We start from the raw sequence: 21,007 nt of genomic DNA, 5'->3' as shown, positions 1-21,007 counted from the left end.
GGCCACTGAGGAAGTGGTACTAAACCATGACTTCAGATTTGGGTTCTGGGTTCCTATCTGCCACTTTAGGTTTGTGGCCTTAGGTAACCAACAATCTTTCTGTAACTTAGCTTCTTCATCTAACAATTACTTCATAATAATGCTGTTATGGATTTATGTGAGCTAACACAGAGAAAACACATAGCACGTAGTAGTTGCTCACAAAACATACGTCCAACTAAGTAGGCTTAAAGGACATAATCAACACATACACAAGTTTATAGCTGAATGAATCATAAGGCAGATGAGTCATAACAAGATTTCGTTTTCTAAGCCACAAACCTTTATGTACCGTGAAATACTTCTGAGACCTCTGGGCTCCTCCACAACTCTTACTTAAGCTGTTTGTGTTCAGAGTACTTCTAGAACTGCTTCTTCTAATCCATAAAAGTTCTCATAAACCTCAGGCAGCTCTGAGCAGTAGGTGAATATTATAACCAAGAGTCAGGAGGTGTTTCTCCCTCCCTGATCTCTTTCCCCCATCATAAACCTAAACTTGCGTATCTTGTTGACACATCTGAAAGGATGAGCCTGCTGTTCAACAGAAACATAATATGAACCACAAATGAAGCCAATGTGTAATTAACTAGTAAACATATTTAATCTTTCTTATTTATTTATTTATTTATTTTTTGAGACAGTCTCACTCTGTCACCCAGGCTGGTGTGCAGTGGCGTGATTTTGGCTCACTGCAATCTCCACTTCCAGGGTTCAAGCGAACCTCGTGCCTCAGTCTCCCGAGTAGCTGGGATTACAGGCACCCATCACCACGCCTGGCTAGTTTTTGTATTTTTAGTAGAGACGAGGTTTCACCATGTTGGCCAAGCTGGTCTTGAACTACTGGTTTCAAGCGATCTGCCCGCCTCAGCCTCCTAATGTGCTGGGACTACAGGCATGAGCCACCGTGCCCAGCTAGTAAACATATTTTAAATACTTAAAAAAAAAAAAAAGTGAAATAAATTTGAATAATTTATTTTAATACAATATATCCAAAATAGCATTTCAACCTGTAATCAGTATAAAAGAGATATTCATGAGCTATTGCCCATTTTTTCATACTAAGATTCTGCACACTGATGCTGATTTTACATTTACAGCACATCCTAACTTAGACTAGCTATGGGTAATTACTACCATACAGAATGGTGGGTCTAGAAATCACCAGTGAGCTATAATCCCTTTCTATATATAAAAAATATAATAAACTGGAAAAAAGATGGCTATTGAACTTGTATAGCTTATAGAGAACTGAGTTTAAAAAGCTGATTTCAGGCCAGGCATGGTGGCTCACCCTGTAATCCCAGCACTTTGGGAGGCCGAAACAGGTGGATCACCTGAGGTCAGGAGTTCGAGACCAGCCTGGCCAACATCGTGAAACTCTGTCTCTACTAAAACTAAAAAAATTATCCGGATGTGGTGGTGCACGCCTGTAATTTCAGCTGTTCGCTCAGGAGGCTGAGGTAGGAGAATCGCTTAAATCTGTCAGGTGGAGGTTGCAGTGAGCTGAGATTATGCCACTGCACTCCTGTCTGGGCAATAGGGCAAACTCCATCTCAAAAACACCAAACACTAACAAAAAAATTGATTTCAGGTATGCTTTTAAAACAATAACACGTAGCTTATTTATAAATAACACTTGAATGTCCTCTTTTAGTCCATGTGTCAGACCTAGTTTCTCTTTAGAATAATGACAATGTAGGAATATTTATTTATTTATTTATTATTTATTGAGACAGAGTGTTACTCTGTTGCCCAAGTTGGAGTGCAGTAGTGCGATCTTGGATCACTGCAACCTCCACCTCCCAGGTTCAAGCAATTCTCGTGCCTCAGCCTCTTGAGTAGCTTAGACTATAGGCACATGCCACCACGCTAAGCTAATTTTTGTATTTTTAGTAGAGACAAGGTTTCACCATATTGGTCAGGCTGGTCTCGAACTCCTGACCTCAGCAATCCACCCGCCTTGGCCTCCGAAAGTGCTGGGATTATAGTCATGAGCCACCACGCCAGCCAGAATATTTATTCTTAATAGCACATGAATATTGCATAGAAGTTTTATGACAAGCAGTATGATCTTGATATTAATTAAAACAATGTAAACTAATCTCAAATATATCATCATAAGGTAAGAATATTATTTCGTGAGTCACTATCCCCTGTTCATATTTTCTATTGGATTTCTTACAATCTATAGGAGTAGACCCATCCCCAGGGCATTTGCTTTACTCTAATGCTTATTTGTAAACTAATCTGGGCTAAAGCTAGAATAGACTACTAGATTTCTGCAACATGCAATAGCAATACAAACAAGAATTGGATTTTTAAAGAACAAAAACAGCAAAGACATTAAAGTGTTTTCATGTCTTTTTATGTTAATAGCTCCTGGGAGCTTTGGTTTACAATTTTTCTCCTCCAAATTAATTTGTCAACGCATAACCTAAAGATCGACATACATACTCATGCTTCATTGATCCCATGTCTATTCTCATTGTTCAAATGGATATTAAGTACAACTCCATGGATGAGACTCTGAGGCTAGAAATGAGGACGAGACCAAACTGACAGTACTGTTTGGTTTGGCCAGACGCTCTAACAGGAAAAACAGAGCAGCCAGGAAAATATTTTGGAAGAAGGACAATTTTAACATCAATTTTGACTGTGGTGTCATAAGAAAGGTATGCATGACAGAAGACTTATCAGGACATCATAGCTTCGGATAAGGTAGAGGGAAGAAAACACATTTCAGTTGAAAGATGGCTTCTACTTCTCTACTGTATTTTTAAAGGAATTCATAAATTCTTGTCATTCCTTCTGCCACCTGTGAGCAAACATTTTTTTACAATCTCCTCTTTATACATCTGATGTCATCTTACAGAATGTTCTAGTTCACTGTTCCCAGACAGGATGGGCTATAAAAGAGACCTAGGGAAACAAGTGACCCCCATACCATCTTCCAAGAGGAATAAAGGCATACAGATGTGAAAGGATTATTCCAGGTGTGAGAAGAAACAACAGCACAGCAGATGAGCACAGTGTCTGAAGGAAATGGGAAGACACAAGGAAGGAATATACAGAAAAACTGTCAGAATTAAGGGGGTCTCAGATGGTTTGGTGTCAAGAAGAGCTGCAATTCAAAAATCCCAAGGGGCAGGCTCTAGGGAAGTAGTTTGCTAGCAAGAAGCGAGGCTTCAGAAACCATGGTGGGATTCTGGGGTGGGACTTAGTCAATGGGAAGGGGAACAGGATCCATAAGTAGTGGTCATCTTCCTAGAACAGGAAACGTTAGGCTGGCTAGTTGTCCATGAGCCCCAGATAAGCTTCAGAACATTCTCTAGGTCATATAAAGTTTAATCAGATCTTAAAGGGTCTGCTATATAAGAGGATAATCCTAGGGGATTGAAGGATTAAGTTTTGGTAAACAGAACTTGAACTTCAGTTTGTTATTCTAAATAAAAGGTAAAAGTTAAATCCCTGAGCCTGAGTGGTGGTCTTCAGTTCCCTAATCTTTCTAGCTGAAAGCTGGTCTTGCAAATGTGCCTAGTGCCTAGTTTACAAGAGAGAGTCAGCAGGCTCCAATTAAAGGAAGAGGTCCTGGAAGCCAGGTTGGGCCTGATAACTGTCCCCAACCTCTGCTCTGTCTCAGTTTTCCATTATCTTTAAGGGACAGCTGGTGGATTTCCATTAGAAAATGATTCATGTGAAATACATTTTACAATGTTGTCTTCCTTTGCCTTCTCCTTATCATATCCACTAACATAGAAATAGAGTATTTTATTTTTATTATGAATGGATTTTTTAAAGGACTGACATAGGAAGAAAAGAATGGCTTAAATTAGATATCTGATTACTTACACATTTATTAACCCTATCCTCTGATCTCATGGGAATTGAAGAATGCAGACAACCGATCACCTGACTCTAGAGCAAACCTTTATTCATCATACATGCCACTTTGTCAAGATGCCTTTTTAGGCAATATTGGAACACATTAGGATATCACTTGAAAAAAATGCTAAAAAATGAAATAAGCTTATAAAGACCAGCCACCTGTTCTTTTCTGTAATGCAGTTTACATTAGGAAATCCATTACATTTTACACCGACTTAGAAAAATAAATGACTTCATAGGAAAGTCAAGCAGATCCGAGCCCTGTGAGAAAGGCGAGCACAGAACAAAGGGGAAAACAGAGCCTTCGGTTTTCCCTCTCTGTCTAAAGTTTTGCTAAATGGGTCATTTTACTGGTAAAGTGTACTCATTCATGTATAGATAATCCACAGTCTCTTTTTTTTAAATTTATTTAATTAATACACTTCATTTTTAGAGCAGTTTTAGGTTTGCCAAAAAATGAGTGGAACGAATGAAGTTCCCTTATGCCCCCTCAGCTCACCTGTCCCCTGCCACCTCTGTACTTCCCTCCCGCTAACAGCTTCCTCTCTTATTAGCGTCTTGCATTTCTGTGGTACTTTTGTTATAGCCGATGCGACAATGCTAATACATTAATATTAACTGAATCCATAGTATACATTAGAGCTCAGTTTTTGTGCTACACATTCTATGGGTTTTGACAAATGTACTCATCCACCACTACACTATTGTATAGAAGAAAGAGTTTCACTGTCCTAAAAGTCACCTGCACTCCACCTGTTCATCCCTTCCCTACTCCCCTTTTACTTTTATCAATCATAATTTTCAAGAAAAATTATATATTATAAAAAAAAACTGCACTTTTTTTCTATAGATTGTTTTCAGCCTACTGTTTTTACAAAAAATCTGAAACTTACTGGTTCAACAAATTCAAACTTCTTTTTTTCTTGGACCTCTTGAATTTTAAAGACATATTCTAATGACGCTTCATAGAAGTTCTGATGTTCTCGGTCAATTTGTGTATCTGCCTAAAGAGAAAAACCAGAGGGTGATTACTGATGGTTCTACATAGAGAGAGACTCAATTCCTGCTCTGCTATCTTTATTACAAAGTAACTCCAACAAAAAGTTTAACACAGCACTTATTATAGTCCTTGCCTACAAGAGCATATAGTGTGTGGGGCAGGAGATACACACACAGACACATACATACATAGAATAAGTACACAATACCCATTGCAGTTAAAAAAAATACAAGAAATGTAAATGAAAAATTATGGGATCATAGAAGGATGGATAAAATTCAAAATTATGGGACAAAATGGTGGTATTTGGAGTTGAATCTTAAGATGAACAATTGACTGAATTGTCAACAATATAAAAAAAGCAGGGGCCGTTTTCCTGAAAAAGTAAAGAGGCATGAAGAGATGCATTTGACTGCAGTGTGAACACATGGAGAAGAGGGAGAAGTGAGGATAGCATCATACCATAAAATATCTTGGATGCTGCATAACAAATTAGGATTTTAATGGAGGAAGAAGCATCTAAGAATATTAAGCAGGAGAGCCACTTCATTAGGTAAGATCTTAGATAATGCTGGTAGCAGAGTCAAACATATAAACAGACAAATAAAAATTCAATGGCTCTAACCTGATGAATCATGCTATGTCAATGCCGTGCACATTCATTATATCTGACTGCAATAAGGTTCTATTGACAAAGTAGAAGAGAGTATTACTGAGGTGATTTCATTTTCTTTTAGACAATGCCTCTCTCTTCCCTCTTCTCTGCCTACTATCACCCTCAGATGCACTCTTTAAAAGTGACTTTGGCTAAGCAGAGAGACAAGACTTACTTTTCTTGCCCACCTCTACCTTCCTTGTTGCCAGCTGGATGTTACAAAAGCCGATGGAAAGAAGATTGTTACAAGAGCCGATGGCTCTCTGGAGTACTAAGTATCCACTGACACCAATTTGGGGATAGAAAACTTGAAGCCATTTATAACGGTAGTTTGACAAACAAAATTTTTAAAAAAAGATGTTATTGGTAAGACTTCCAGTTAACAGAACCTATTAGTAATTAAGATATGGAGGAGTAAAAAATTATACATGTACTTTTAACTGTGCAGGGAGTAGATGCCCCTAACCCCCACGTTGTTCAAGAATCAGCTGTAATTATATATACTTATTATGCATTTAATTAGGTGATTACAAAGAATCCAATATTACTAGCAACTCACTAGAGACGTTTAAAGTTGAGTATTCTAAATTTTTAAGCTAATAAATGTGAAGAATGTATAAATCAGGTAGGAGATTTGAACTCAAAACTTTTCAGATCCCAGACATCATTTATGAAAGACAGGGTGCAAACAAAAAGAACATCAGCATTCCACACAAATCATATTTCTTTTCTTCTTACCATCGCTTATCGGAACACACTATATACATAAGAATTAATTAATTTAGCAATGAGGGATAGGTGTCCATAAATGTTTAACAACTGGCTCTCTGAGGAGAAAAGCTTGATTTGCAATATTTGTGGTTTCTGTGGTACAAATAATGCCAAAATGGCCAGTTTCAAAACACAAACTCAACATCACAGAATGTGGGAGCTGGAAAGAGATGCAGGAAAGGGACTCTCTGGAGCGTGTCTTAGCACACTACTGGGTGAAAGGGATGCAAGAATAGGGGCACTATTCTATTCCACAAGTTATTTTGGAAATTTTATTTACTTTAAAAGATCATGTCAGGCTGGATATGGTGGCTCACATCTGTAGTCCCAAAACTTTGAGAGGCCAAGGTGGGAGGACTGCTTGAGCCCAGGAGTTCAAGACCAGCCTGGGCAATATAGTGAGATGCTGTCTCTACTTTTTTTAAAAAAAGAAAAAACACCCAAAGGACTATAAATCATGCTGCTATAAAGACATATGCACACGTATGTTTATTGTAGCACTATTCACAACAGCAAAGACTTGGAATCAACCCAAATGTCCATCAGTGACAGACTGGATTAAGAAAATGTGGCACATATACACCATGGAATACTATGTAGCCATAAAAAAGGATGAGTTCGTGTCCTTTGTAGGGACATGAATGCAGCTGGAAACCATTATTCTCAGCAAACTACCGCAAAAACAGAAAACCAAACACCCCATGTTCTCACTCATTGGTGGAAATTGAACAATGAGATCACTTGGACTCGGGAAGGGGAACATCACACACCGGGGCCTATTATGGGGAGGGGGGAGGGAGGAAGGAAGGCATTGGGAGTTGTACCTGATGTAAATGACGAGTTGATGGGTGCTGACGAGTTGATGGGTGCAGCACACCAACATGGCACAAGTATACATATGTAACAAACCTGCACGTTGTGCCCATGTACCCTAGAACTTAAAGTATAATAAAAAATAAAACATTTTAAAAATTTTAAAATATATATATAACATCGTTAATTGTATTGTGAGCACATGGGAACAAACTAGAATGTTGAGACCTTCACAGTCTAAAATGTTTTTTTTTTTTTTTTTTTCCAGTCAACAGAACTATGCAGAAAAGATTTAGCACAGCAGGCCTGACTGCTGTTTCTTGAAAGATTTGCTTACAAAGCTGGCCCTTGGCTGGTGTCTGGGAATGTTATTTAGGGAGGGTTCACATCACTCTAACTGCTAAGAGATGGCTTACTGCACCTAAACTGTTTGTACAAACAATATGGTTTATGCAAACACCTCCTTTCCCTCTGGGAGTTTGGAATTTGGGTACATGCCCGGGAGCAGGTGCTATGTGACCAGCCTCCAACAAACCTCTAGGCAACAAGTCTCTAATGAACTTCCTTGGTGGATGACATTTCACAGGCCACAGCTTCTTGCAGGAGGAATTGAGCATCCTCTGTGTGTCTCCATTGGGAGAGCACTCTTAGAAGGTTGCACCTGGTTTCCCCCAGAATTTGTCCCCTGTACCCTTTCTTTATTTCCTTTCACTGTAATAGATCTTAGCCATGAGTATGACTATATGCTGAGTCCTATGAGTTCTCCAAGCAAATTACCAAAGCTGGGGGTGGTCTTAGGGACCCCAACACAAAAGTATTAAGTCATTTCTTCAGAAACTTATTTGCCATGCACAGTCTCATCCCACTCACCCCCCTCCAAAAAGGGGAATGGGAAGCAAAGAAAGGTTAAAAGAGAAATGACTCTTGTTGTTTGCTACTTATAGGGTGTTTTCAGAGCCTCCAATGTGGACTCCTGAAATTTGATAGACCAAAGCTGCTAAGAAACGTCATCCAGAGCATACAGTACTTAAGGAATAAGACAGTTCAATATCTTATACTGATAAGATAGAGAAAGACATTCTTTTACTTAGAATAGATCTCTTTAGTATGTAAGCTCATCATATGGTTCACTAGCAAACACTTGCTTATAAATCCACTAGCAACTGGTGCTATATATTTTGTACTGGATAAGTAGAGTAGGCCTGGGATTCATCAATTGAACTGAGATAATTTTAAAACTGAAAGGGAACACTAGTAATACTTAGGCCAGAACAACAGGTGTAAACTGTTGTTTACCTGGCAAAAAGGGACCTAAAGAAACCAGATTAATTGCATAAGAAAACCATATGGCTCTGCAGATAGCTTATTGTAAAGCTATCTCAATTCAAAAGAGAGGGAAAGGCGTCAGGTGATATTTGTTGAATCATTTCTTGATGGGAGCAAGCCCCCCAAAATCTGGCCATAAACTGGCCCCAAAACTGGCCATAAACAAAATCTCAGCAGCACTGTGACATGTCCATAATGGCTCTAATGCCCAAGTTGGAAGGTTGTGGGTTTAAGGGAATGAGGGCAAGGAACACCTGGCCCGCCCAAGGCAGAAAACCGCTTAAAGGCATTCTTAAGTCACAAACTACAGCATGAGCGATTTACGCCTTAAGGGCATAAATGTTCCCACTACAGTTAACTAGCCCAACCTATTCTTTTAATTCGGCCCATCCCTTCGTTTCCCATAAGGGATACTTTTAGTTAATTTAATATCTACAGAAACAATGCTAATGACTGGTTTGCTGTTAATAAACACGTGGGTAAATCTCCGTTTGTGGTTCTCCGCTGTGAAGGCTGTGAGACCCCTGATTTCCCACTTCACACCTCTATATTTCTGTGTGTGTGTCTATAATTCCTCTAGCGCTGCTGGGTTAGGGTCTCCCCAGCAGAGTTGGTCTTGGCAATTTCCCAAGGAGAAAAGATTTAAGTTTGACTTTGAAGAACGAGGAAGAGATAAAACGAAGAGTTTGAGTGACGTGATACAGTCAGGAAAAGAGACGTTATGCTTAGGTAGGACAAAAGGTTTGTGACTAAAGGTTTTGTTTGGAGGAGACAGAAATGAGAGTTAAGGCAGAAAAAAATAGAATGAGTGTAGCTTTCATCGTATAGGCAATACAAAAACTTGAGAAGGAGGTTGACAAGAAACAAGCAACATTCAAGATTAACATGAGGACAGTGCAGAATACATTAAGTGGTGGCCTGGGTACATGTGAATATAAAAAGATCTCTTATCTGATAATGGTGAAGGAGTCTGGTGCACCCCAGCAAGAAAGGGAAGCTGAATGATGTGAGTGTGAGAAGCAAGGAAAACACCACAGATAAATTTGATATAAAAAAATACTACTACTAGGTTGGGCATGGTGGTTCATGTCTATAATCCCAGCAATTTGGGAGGCCGAGGTGGGAAGATCACTTGAGGTCAGGAGTTTGAGACCAGACTGGCCAACATAGTGAAATCCTGCACTAAAACTACAAAACTTAGCTGGGCATGGTGGTACACACCTGTAGTCCCAGCTACTCGAGAGGCTGAGGCATGAGAATTGCTTGGACCCGAGAGGTAGAGGTTGCAATGAGCCAAGATCACACCTCTGCACTCCAGCCCGGGCAACAGAGTGGAACTTGTTCTCAAAAATAAATAAATAAATAAATAAATAAATAAATAAATAAATAAATAATGCTAGCATTAACAGATAATTGAGAAAATGACAGGTGGGAGCAAATTTGGTAAAAGATGGTGAGGTGCAAGATTTCGCACTTCACTAGGAATTGGTCAATCTAAAGAATTGGTAACCAGCCAGAGGACAGCGCAAAGACAGTCGGCCATGACAAAATCATGCCATGAGAGATGTTCATCTAGATGTTATAAACAATGTGAGAGTAGAAGAGGTTTCAGGGACAGAAATTGAAGGATAAGAATAGAGATATAAGAACTATGCCTAAGGACTTCACTTCATTTAGGAGGTGCCTCAAGAGGAACCTACTGAAAGGGTAGTTAGTGATAAGTGGAAAAACCAAAATCTGGATGTCTAAAGGTAATCTATTTCCTCTTTACTTTTTTCCTAATTATAAATATAAAAATATTTGTTATTGTAAGCTGATTCATTATTTGTTACTATGACAGAGAAATGTGAAGATAGTAAGAATTGCAATCCCACTGATAATATTTTGATGTGACACACACACTCACACACACATACACACACACACACACAGACACACACACACAAACTTCCTTTAAAACAAGCCTGGTATAATACTGTATATTCTGGTTTACAATCTGCTTTTTTCCTGTTTGTATGACTATTTCTCAATGTCTTTAAATGATTCTCCAAATAAAATTTTCAACAGATCACACTGCATTTTTGGTCAAACTACATTTGTATATTTACCCCAATCATTCCTTGTGCCATTTCAAATATTTCTAAATTTCTGAACTTACGAATAATTCTTGTATCAATATTTAAACAATATCTACACAATTTGTATGCTTATCTCTGATAATTTCTTTGGGGTAAATTCTTACCAAGAAAAATCCTCTCAACTACCTAGTATGTTTCAGGTTTGTTGAAACACAATGTCAAATTTACCTTAAGAATGAGAACAAAAGTGTGCCCAGTTTCCTACACCTTCACTAACAATAGATATTATCTTTATCAAATTGAAAATGACATGTTGTTATTTGCATTTTCAAATACATGTGGCACTCAAACTAACCATATTTATTATAACTTATATTTCCTCCTTAGTCAATGCCTGTTTGCGTCCTTAGCCCATTTTTTCCATTGAAGTGTTTACTTTTCTGACACTGATTGGCAAACTCTTCTTGTATATAACAGATGATAACCCCATATCATATGTTGTTTACATTCCCTAATGGTTTGACATTTAATTTGGTTAAATGTCTTTTGAAACAGATTACTTATTTTTATGCATTCAGGTCTTTCTACATTTCGTTTATGATACCTTCCTTTTATGCTTAGAAAAGAATTATTTATTTACATAACAAATATTACTTCTTTTCATCCACTATAAAGCCTATAATCTTGAAAAGTTTGCTTCTGATTCTCCAATTGTTTACTGCAATGGCCTAATTGATGGTCTTGGGATTTTGTTAATAAAAGATGACCCTTCAATTCAGTCCTGGAAACGGGCAGCCACTTATTTTTCACCAACAAAATGATTAAGGAGTCAGCTGTGCAGGTAGGAAGGCACAGAGGGCCTTTATGAGAACAAGTTAATAAGCTTGGGGCTGACAGAAGGACCAGAGCTGTTCTAGAAAGGAGCAGATGACTTTTAATACCATGTCACAGAATTAAATATGTTTATGGCAGCATCTCCCTACAACAGGTTTGATTCCTAGAGGGGCAGGGGCGGGGGGGACCCAAGCTACATTTTGTCTTGTCTACATTATATACCCCTGAGAAGCTACCTTAACACAATGTGTTAGTTGTGTTGTGTTCTAGGATGCATCTCCTGGAAAAGAACTGTCTGTGTACTTGTGGAGTGAGGTGGGGAGGAGGACGTTACTATGCTATTATCTTTTTCAGCCTCCACTTAAATATGAAACCAGAATGTATTTTCTGTTTTACCATAGCCTAAGCTGTTAGAGCAAGGCAAGTAATAAATATTGAGCTAAGTTGTCAGGGAAAATTGGGATATATTCTCTAGAGCACTTTAAAATCAGGATAATGTTATCATTTCCTTAAGATGGTTTAAGCAGTATCTTCAAATAATGATTTCTCATATTTATCAGGAACCTAAAGTTCTTTAGAGTCTCTAAAGACCACGCTTAATTTTCCCTTAGTCAATTTGTAAAAAGGTGCCTGGCCATAGCCCTGGGCATGGTAGATGATGATGTACTGGTGATAATTAGATGAGTGTCTCTCTACATGACTACATCCACATTCATACCATAACCCCCTTCTCTCTTAGGTTTATTCTAGTGCAAGGTATTAAGACATTTGGTCTTAACATGATCATTGAAGACATTTGATACATGTAAACACAGTATTAAATTACAGCCAGCAGTACCAAATACAGTAAGGTTAAATAGGTCCAAGAAATTTAAAATAGAAATCTAGTTTTTCTTAATGGCAGATTGTCTTCCATCAGTTTAGTATCAAAATCTTTCTACAAGCACACAATTATATATTAAATTATACCATTTTTAATAGTATGTGTTAATAACAGAAAGCATACTGATGAAGTCATATATTAATATTAAGCAAAACAAAACTTCCCAATGTTGAAGTTTATCTATTTAATATCTTTAAATAAAGAAATTTGATACTGTCGATGAGAACATATGCTTGTTGGAAAAAAAGGGAATCAGATGCCAAAATCACACTCTTATTTCTTTTTGAGGCTGTAGCAACTTTGTGGTACTCTGAGTTGTCAAGCATGCCTTCTGGTTGAACTCAGAGGTAGGAGAAATAAGAAAAGGAGTAAAGAAAGCTGAAGAACAGGTTGAACTTGAAAAGCAGTTCGGGAAGGGAGGAGGTTTTCCTCCAGAAGGATCAGGAAAGAGGCTCTGGACTACAATATCTGTAAGTGAAGAGAGAGGAGGAAGAGACTAAAGAACACTGCATGTGGTTCCTGATCACTTTTTAGGCAACAGTGGTGAGCTGCGGGTGAGCTACCCAACAACACCCTACTAATGGTGTTCACTTCAGTGTACACCAGGAGACAGAGGAGAAATGATGGCTGCTTCACATTTTTTTGTTTTTGTTCTCGAGGTAACAATGGCAAGGGAGTCTGGTTATTTATTTATTTATTTATTGGACATACTTTGACACTGAAATTGGAACTACATTATTCCTTAGTAAAAGAACTAGCCTTTATTTTATGAATTATAGTTAAAACACCACCAATGGGAAGAATAAAATATATTTCGGACAGAGGGAAGAAACAAACTGCTTAGATGTGTAGATGTGAGCAAAATATTTATTCATTTGTTCTTTTTTTTTTTTTTTTTTTTTTTGAGACGGAGTCTCGCTCTGCCGCCCAGGCTGGAGTGCAATGGCCGGATCTCAGCTCACTGCAAGCTCCGCCTCCTAGGTTTAGGCCATTCTCCTGCCTCAGCCTCCCGAGTAGCTGGGACTACAGGCGCCCGCCAAATCGCCCAGCTAGTTTTTTGTATTTTTTAGTAGAGACGGGGTTTCACCGTGTTAGCCAGGATGGTCTCGATCTCCTGACCTCGTGATCCGCCCGTCTCGGCCTCCCAAAGTGCTGGGATTACAGGCTTGAGCCACCGCGCCCGGCCATTTGTTCTTAAGGAAAATTTATATAAAATAATTGAGATTTAAAAACATGTAGCAGCTGGGCACAGTGGTTCATGCCTATGATCCCAGCATTTTGGGAGGCCGAGGCAGGCAGATCACTTGAGGTCAGGAGTTCAAGATCAGCCTGACCAACATGGTGAAACCCTGTCTCTATTAAAAATACAAAAAGTAGCTGGGCATTATGGCATGTGCCTGTAATCTCAGCTACTCAGGAGGCTGCAGCACAAGAACTGTTTGAACCGGGGCGGCAGAGGTTGCAGTGAGCTGACAGCACGCCACTGCACTTCAGCCTGGGCGACACAGCCAAACTCCATCTCAAAAATAAAATAAAACAAAACAAAACAAAACATGTAGCTGTGTATCTATCTTTCTCCCAATGCTGAAGCAAAGCTTTAAAATGAATGTCACAGGTATTTTAAATTTAATATGAAGGCCATAACATGAATTTAATAGGTCCTGTCCCTTTAAAAATGTTCAAAAAGAAGAAAAAGGAAAAGATCTTGTTTCAACCTTTCTCATTGTTGAAAGAGATATTAATCCTTCACTTGGAACAGTTACAATGTGTTTAAAGTATCGTCCATAGTAAGTTCTCAATTAATTCGGCTATTGCTATCATAATTATTTTATTAAATAGTAGCAGATTTTGAGATAATTTTACCTTCGGAAATTTTGACTTTATATGACTTAATGCCTTTTCCATTATTTCAGTTGGAAAAGCTTACCTCTTGTAAATGAGACTCCTTTTTCTTTGCAGACAAATTTAAATGCTTTTCAAGGATAGAATAATATTTTTCACTTTCTTTGTCAAACTTCTTCTTTCCATCCTAAAAGAGAGCAATAACAACAAAAAATAATTCAGAGCATCCAGAAAACACTGATTTTCACCATTCCCATCAAAGTCCCATATAATTATTTAATAAAGATAGTCAGTCCCAACTATGTGTAAAACCTTAATTTAGTAAAAATAGGAAGATGGAAGTGAAACAAGCCATTTCAGTATGTACTCTGCTCTCAACGAAGCTTTCCATCTTGCAGTGAGAAATACATGTATAAACAAAAAAGGCAAGTCACATCTCCTTTGGAGCAAATGGAACTGTAGTATGGGTAGGGGCCAGGCTGGCTACAGCGAGTCCCACCAAGAGCGCTATAACTGACTCTTAACAATACATTCTGATCCAGTAGGTCTGAGATGTGACCAAGAGAAAAATGTCTTTCTTAGGCTTTTTGCTGATTAAGATGAGTCAATATATAATGTCTGGAGAACCAGTCACATGGAATCTTTTCACAGAATCATATTATTTCTCAGCCACAGAAGCCACCTGAAATATCAAATGACTCATTCTTGACGTGGAGAAAAAGATTTTTAAATGCTGGTAGTTCCAAATAATTAAATAAGAAAATTCAAACTCAAATAAATCAAAAGGATTAAAAACTCTGTACCATAAACTCTGAACATAACTCTAATAGCTGACTTTTGTTCCTGATATGTTGGAGTTTTGGGGAGCAACTGGGAAGAGGAATAGCGAGAAGGGAGTAACTTTACCTTTTATCCTATGGCATGCTTCCGTAGAAATGCAATTGAATGAAACACTGAAGGGAAGAGGACATACCTGGGCATATAATCTTCTACAGATATAAATATTGTATCCACCGGATAAGTCTTTTCCATTTATAAGTCCATATGAAACAAATACTAAGTAACTACAATCATAAATTTCATTGGCCAAAGAAGTAATATTCCTTTATTTCAGTGTCTCTGAAACTGCGACCTCTGGATCACCTAAATTAGGTGTTTATAAGCATGTTCAGAATGCAGATTCCTATTTTTCTCCTTCCAGAGATTCTGGAACTGATTTTGTTTTAAAACAAGTTCATTATGTGTTTGTAACACATAATGCTTTGCTTCATTACTTGCATAAATACCCAGAAGAGGTTACTTAAAAATAATCAATGAATAGATTGGGTGGATAGAGGAAGGGAAAAAAGGAGAGAGGGAAGTATTAGATTGGTGCAGAAGTAATTGCAGTTTTTGTCAAGTGTAGAAGTAATTAAGGTTTTGAACCTAACTGGACCTAATTAAAGAGAAGGAAAATCTTCCAGCTTAAGGGATTTTCCTGCTATTCTGAGGTTGTCAGATTCAGGTTTATCTATCTAGAAAATGCTATTTTGATCCATTGGCACTCTTAACTTTCTTCTCGGTTATACTTCCAAGCACCCATCATAATCCTTTCCATGTGTGGAATTTTAGAAAGTGAGCTGGTAAAACTGAGCTGAAAAGGAAGAGTAAGTAAGGTTCTGCTTTAAGAGTTCACATCACTTTTAGACCATGTAAGAAGTACTGAGATGTTTGTACATTAAAGTATTACCATCTATAAATGGGGGAAGGGAATAAATCCAACTATTCAAATAATTCTTACTACCTAAGGAGAAAATGTGGTCCTACTAAGATAAACACAACTGGAAAATGAGTAGGATTCCATCACAAAAGGTGTGTTAAGAAACTCACATTACAAAATATGAAATAGCTGACCCAAAGGAAACGAGAGGCCCAGGGTTCAGGATAGAGAGGCTAGTCCTCTCCACTCACTGTTGGAGCAGATACCCTGGTGAATTTCCCATCTTGTGCTTGGTGGATGTTACTTTTTAATCTGGCACTTCATGCCCACAACTACCCTGCAACATACCTTTCTAAAGTTCTTTCTCACTAGCTCCCTATCCATGATCCTTTTTTCTTTTCTCTCTCTAGGTCATTCCCTCTGACATAAATGCTCATTCCTTCCAATTTCCACACATTCAAATTATATCTACTTTTAGCATTCAGCTCAAATAAATGCCATTCATAATTCCCTTCTTTCAACTCTCTCCCTTTTGAATGTTCACGTAGTTATATATATATGGGTCTCTAATATGGTTCATGTTCTACTTACAGCAGAGATTTTATGTATACACCCCCATCTACCTTAAAATGGAATACCTAATGAATACTCAATAAATATTTAATAAGTGAAATTCTTCTTCTTATAATAGTGGCCACCACAGACCCTCACAGACATTCTATTTGTTCAACAAACTGTTATCCATGGTACAAGGGACAAATCTGTACAAATAGTCCTAACTCAAATCCACTAAGTGAGCAACCAGCTGGGTTACAGTACAGTACAGAAAACTGACTCCCTTTCATCTTTAAATAGATGCTTAAAATTTCTCACTTTCCACAGAAGAGGAAGAAACTGGTTTCAGGAAGAGAGTGCACAGCTGTGGTGACGACACTTGTATCTTTGTTTTCAGTTTGTGTAGGGTGACATTTTTGGAAATGTTAATTTGGGGCCAATACATCAGCATTTCTGGCAATACAGAAATCATTCTGAGAACCACTTCCTGGACTCTTATTCAAACCCTGCCCCTTCACACCACCAGGCCAGAAAAAAAAAGATCTCTAAGGTTCCAATGATGTAGATAACAAAAGCACATTCAGTTTAAGCATAAAATTAAAGAGCTGCGATAAAAGACTAGGCCACATGAAGGACAGCTATAATCTAGGGAAGCATGCTCTAGAAAACAAAAAGCACTTTACCTTGCAACTCACATCTCCTCCAAAAGCCATGATTTACTGCTCATGTAAGCCAAGTCTTATTTGGACTTAGTAACGTAACCCCATATAGCTACCTCTTGTCTCTTGTGTTACTTGTTGTGGACATCAAACTAAGAATTTTCTCTGAGATCAGTGCTGCTAAAGGAAGGGGAAAAAAACTCATGAATTGTTCCTAAATGCTGTTCGTGATCACTGTTTTCTTATTGATATGGCATTACTAAAATATAGAGACTTCATATCATGTAATGGGACGTTTTCTGTCAGTCCACATAAGTGCATTTAAATTAAGTAATCATTTAAAATAAAGCCACAATAAAATAATAATCTTGATGGAAAAAAAGATGAAGAGTGAGGTAGAAGTGGGTGTTCTAGAAGGTAAATGATAAAAGATAAAAGATAAAAGATAAAAGATAAAGATAAAGCGTAGTACTGTTTTTAGTATCATGGTTGCTGCCATTACTTACTATATGTCTATGCAGATAAAGATGGCGAGACAGAGAAAGGAGACACAGAGACAGAAGGCAACTACTGACTAAATAAAATATATCCTCAAAAATGGTGAATTAGTTCTCAGACCCAATTCTAGCTGGTGAAAAGTAAGCTACATTTGGGGCTGCAATCAGCTGGCTTTCTAATCTACACTGCATTTATTTTGGGCATAGTGCTCACATTATTACTTACTAACCATGGTCAGGCCACATGTACATTTTATACACTCAAATGAGGAATGGAAGGAAACTACTGTAGCACAAACTCCAAGAGTCAACTTTACTCTTAAAATTGTGGTTTGTATTAATTTTTAAAATGTCAAATATTTATAAGACCTTAGGCATATCACAAAGATAAAAATATATTAATACACCCTCTTATAACTAACTGATCTTTGAAAAAGCTGACAAAAATACATAATGGGGAAAGGACACCCTATTCAATAAATGATGCTGGAAAATTGGACAGCCATATGCAGAAGGGTGAAACTGGACCCCAATCTCTTCTCTCACCATATACAAAAATTAACTCAAGATGGTTTAAAGACTTCAAGGTAAGATCTGAAACTATAAAAATCCTAGAAGGCCGGGTGCCGGTGGCTTATGCCTGTAATCCCAGCACTTTGGGAGGCCAAGGCTGGTGGATCACCTGAGGTCAGGACTTCGAGATCAGCCTGGCCAACATGATGAAACCCCATCTCTAGTAAAAATACAAAAATTAACTGGGCATGGTGACGGGTACTTGGGAGGTCTAGCTATTTGGGAGGCTGAGGTAGGAGAATGGCTTGAACCCTGGAGGCGGAGGTTGCAGTGAGCCAAGATCACACCACTGCACTCCAGCCTGGGCAATAAGGGTGAAACTCTGAAACCCCGCAAAAAAAAAAAAAAAAAAATCCTAGAAAAAAAACTAGGAAAAACTCTAGCTTACGGAAAGAACTTATGACTAAAACCTCAAAAGCAAATGCAACAAAAACAAAACAAGACAAATATAACTTAATTAAACTAAAAAGTTCTGAACAGCGAAAGAAATAATCAACAAGTAAAGAGACGACCTACAGAATGCGAGAAAGAATTTGCAAACAATCCATCCAACAAAGGGCTAATATACATAATCTACAAGAAATTCAATCAACTCCACAAGAAAAAGACAAATAACCCTATGCAAAACTAGGAAGACATGAATAGACATTTCTCAAAAGAAGACACACAAGCAGCTAACATATGAAAAAATGCTCAATGTCACTAATCATCAGAGAGATGCAAATTAAAACCACAGTGAGATACCATCTCACATCAGTCAGAATTGTTGGTCAGAAAACCACAGATGCTGGCGAGGCTGCAGAGAAAAGGGAATGATTATACACTGTTGGTGGAAATATAAATTATTTCTATGGAAAACAGTATGGAGGTTTTGCAAAGAACTAACAATAGAGCTACCATTTTACCTAGCAATCTCAGTATTGGGTGGGGTTACCCAAAGGGAGAGAAATCATTAGATCGAATAGTTACCTACACTCATATTACAGCAGCATTCACAATAGCAAACTCATGGAATCAACCTAAATGCCCATCGATGGATAACTGGCTTTTTAAGATGTGATATATATACACCATGGAATACTGAAACTACTCAGACATAAAGAAGAATGAAACATGTCTCTTGCAGCAACATGGATGGAAATGGGGGCCATTAGCCTAAGAAAAATGACTCAGCAACAGCCAAAAACTGTATGTTCTAACTTATAAGTAAAATTTAAAAAATGGGTACACATGAATATACAGAGTGGGATAATAGACACTGGAGACTCCAAACAGTGGGAGGCGGGTGAAGGATGAAATATTACCTGTTGGGTACAGTGAACACTATTCAGGTGATGGGTACACTAAAAGCCCAGAATACACACTATTGTTTTAAAAGATGCCAATCCAATGTCTTCCACTGACCATAAGCAAGTACCAAAGATGAAGAACAGACTTTACCATACTTAATCGTAAGTAGAAATAAATTATGAAAACGTTATCTAACCACATTTTTCTATAAAAGACAACTAGAAAGCTTTGTTTAAATATTTTAATTAGCAACCTTCATTTTAATGTTACTATAAGTTTTAAAAAGTAAGTGAATATTTCTACATTTCTTTGTAGTAAAAGAAAATATAATTAATATTGATTCATGATATTTTCAAGTCTCAATATTATTAATTGCCACATAGGATATTGTGAAATTTCCCAACCAACTATTTATGTTATCATGTTAGTATAGCCATTATCTAAAAAAGCACTATTTTGAGAAATCCTTCAACTTAAGTAATAATAAAAACCAATAGCTGTTTGTATTCCAAAAACATGAGGAATTCTTATAAATTATCATGGTGCTAGGCCCTGAAAATACATAAGAGGATTAGAGGTAGCTCCAGCTACCACCCCTAATTACACTTCTTCTTCCTCTGATGGTGGGATGTACTCCTTGCCTAGAGTGGCAGCCCACAGCAGCATCACCACCTCTGACTCCCAAAAGGGCCAGTTGCTAGCACAGTCCACCCCATGTTATCTAGGCATTACCCGGGGCCCAAGGGATCTTGGCATCCAGAAGCTCAATTTGGTGAGAATATTGGTGTGGCTTGCACAGCAATGTCTCTCCTCTGGGTGATTCCACCCAACAACTCTTAATCTCTCCAACCCATTCTCCACCAACTCCCCCATCCACAATCTGCTGAAATCCAGACATCCCAATATGGCTTCTTTCCAGAGGGTTGTACCATTATAATTCACCATATCTCTTGCTTTCCCAGTTACATCATTGCCACCACCACCAGGTGATCAAACTCTTAGGAACCAAAGGATTCACATTTGCATTTACAAGGAACTCCTACAAACTGGACAGAAAGAAGCAAGCAGATAATGCATGTCAAGGATATGAAGGGATAATACACAAAAGAGGAAACCCAAAGTGTAACACACATATGAAGAGTTGTTCAAACTCATTCATTATTGGAGACAAGCAAATTAAATCCATTATATATTACATTTTATCAATTGGATGCTATATGAGTTAGAAAGTTGAATGATGCCATGTGCTAAGAGCATGTGGAGACACAGGAACCCTTATGTACTACTGATGGGATTGTACAGGGGTGAAGCCCTTTTATAGAGAAACTTTGCACTACTAAGGGACATGTATATGTGTCCTAAGAACCAACTTCTGGGTGTATCTCTCAATGAGATGCTAACAGAAACGTCCACAGCAAACATGAATGAGGATGTTCATTAAGGTGTTATCTGTGGGAACAGAAAAGGAGCTGGGGTATTTGTTAGAAGGCACATAAAATGTTTTAGATGTGTACCATGGAATGCTACATGGAAGTTAGAGAGAAATATTAAATGTTGATGGATCTCAAAACACAGTTCTGGGTAGAAAAATTTAAAACAAATAGATAC

The 21,007-nt window shown here is 37.9% G+C and overlaps 1 protein-coding gene across 1 annotated transcript in view; it reads right to left on the bottom strand.

Moving 5' to 3' along the window:
- Window positions 1–21,007, bottom strand: part of ARHGAP42 (Rho GTPase activating protein 42) — a 321,711-nt gene that overhangs the window by 71,520 nt on the left and 229,184 nt on the right. The window contains exons 5-6 of the mRNA XM_023208003.2: window positions 14,212–14,313; window positions 4,818–4,928 (exon numbers count right to left, since the gene is read on the bottom strand). Coding sequence (XP_023063771.1) covers window positions 4,818–4,928; window positions 14,212–14,313 — 213 coding nt within the window. The remainder of the gene's footprint in view (window positions 1–4,817; window positions 4,929–14,211; window positions 14,314–21,007) is intronic.

This window comes from Piliocolobus tephrosceles, chromosome 13 (assembly GCF_002776525.5).
Source record: "Piliocolobus tephrosceles isolate RC106 chromosome 13, ASM277652v3, whole genome shotgun sequence".
In the NCBI taxonomy this organism is placed as follows: Eukaryota; Metazoa; Chordata; class Mammalia; order Primates; family Cercopithecidae; genus Piliocolobus; species Piliocolobus tephrosceles.
This window is presented reverse-complemented; position numbering and strand designations above follow the sequence as displayed.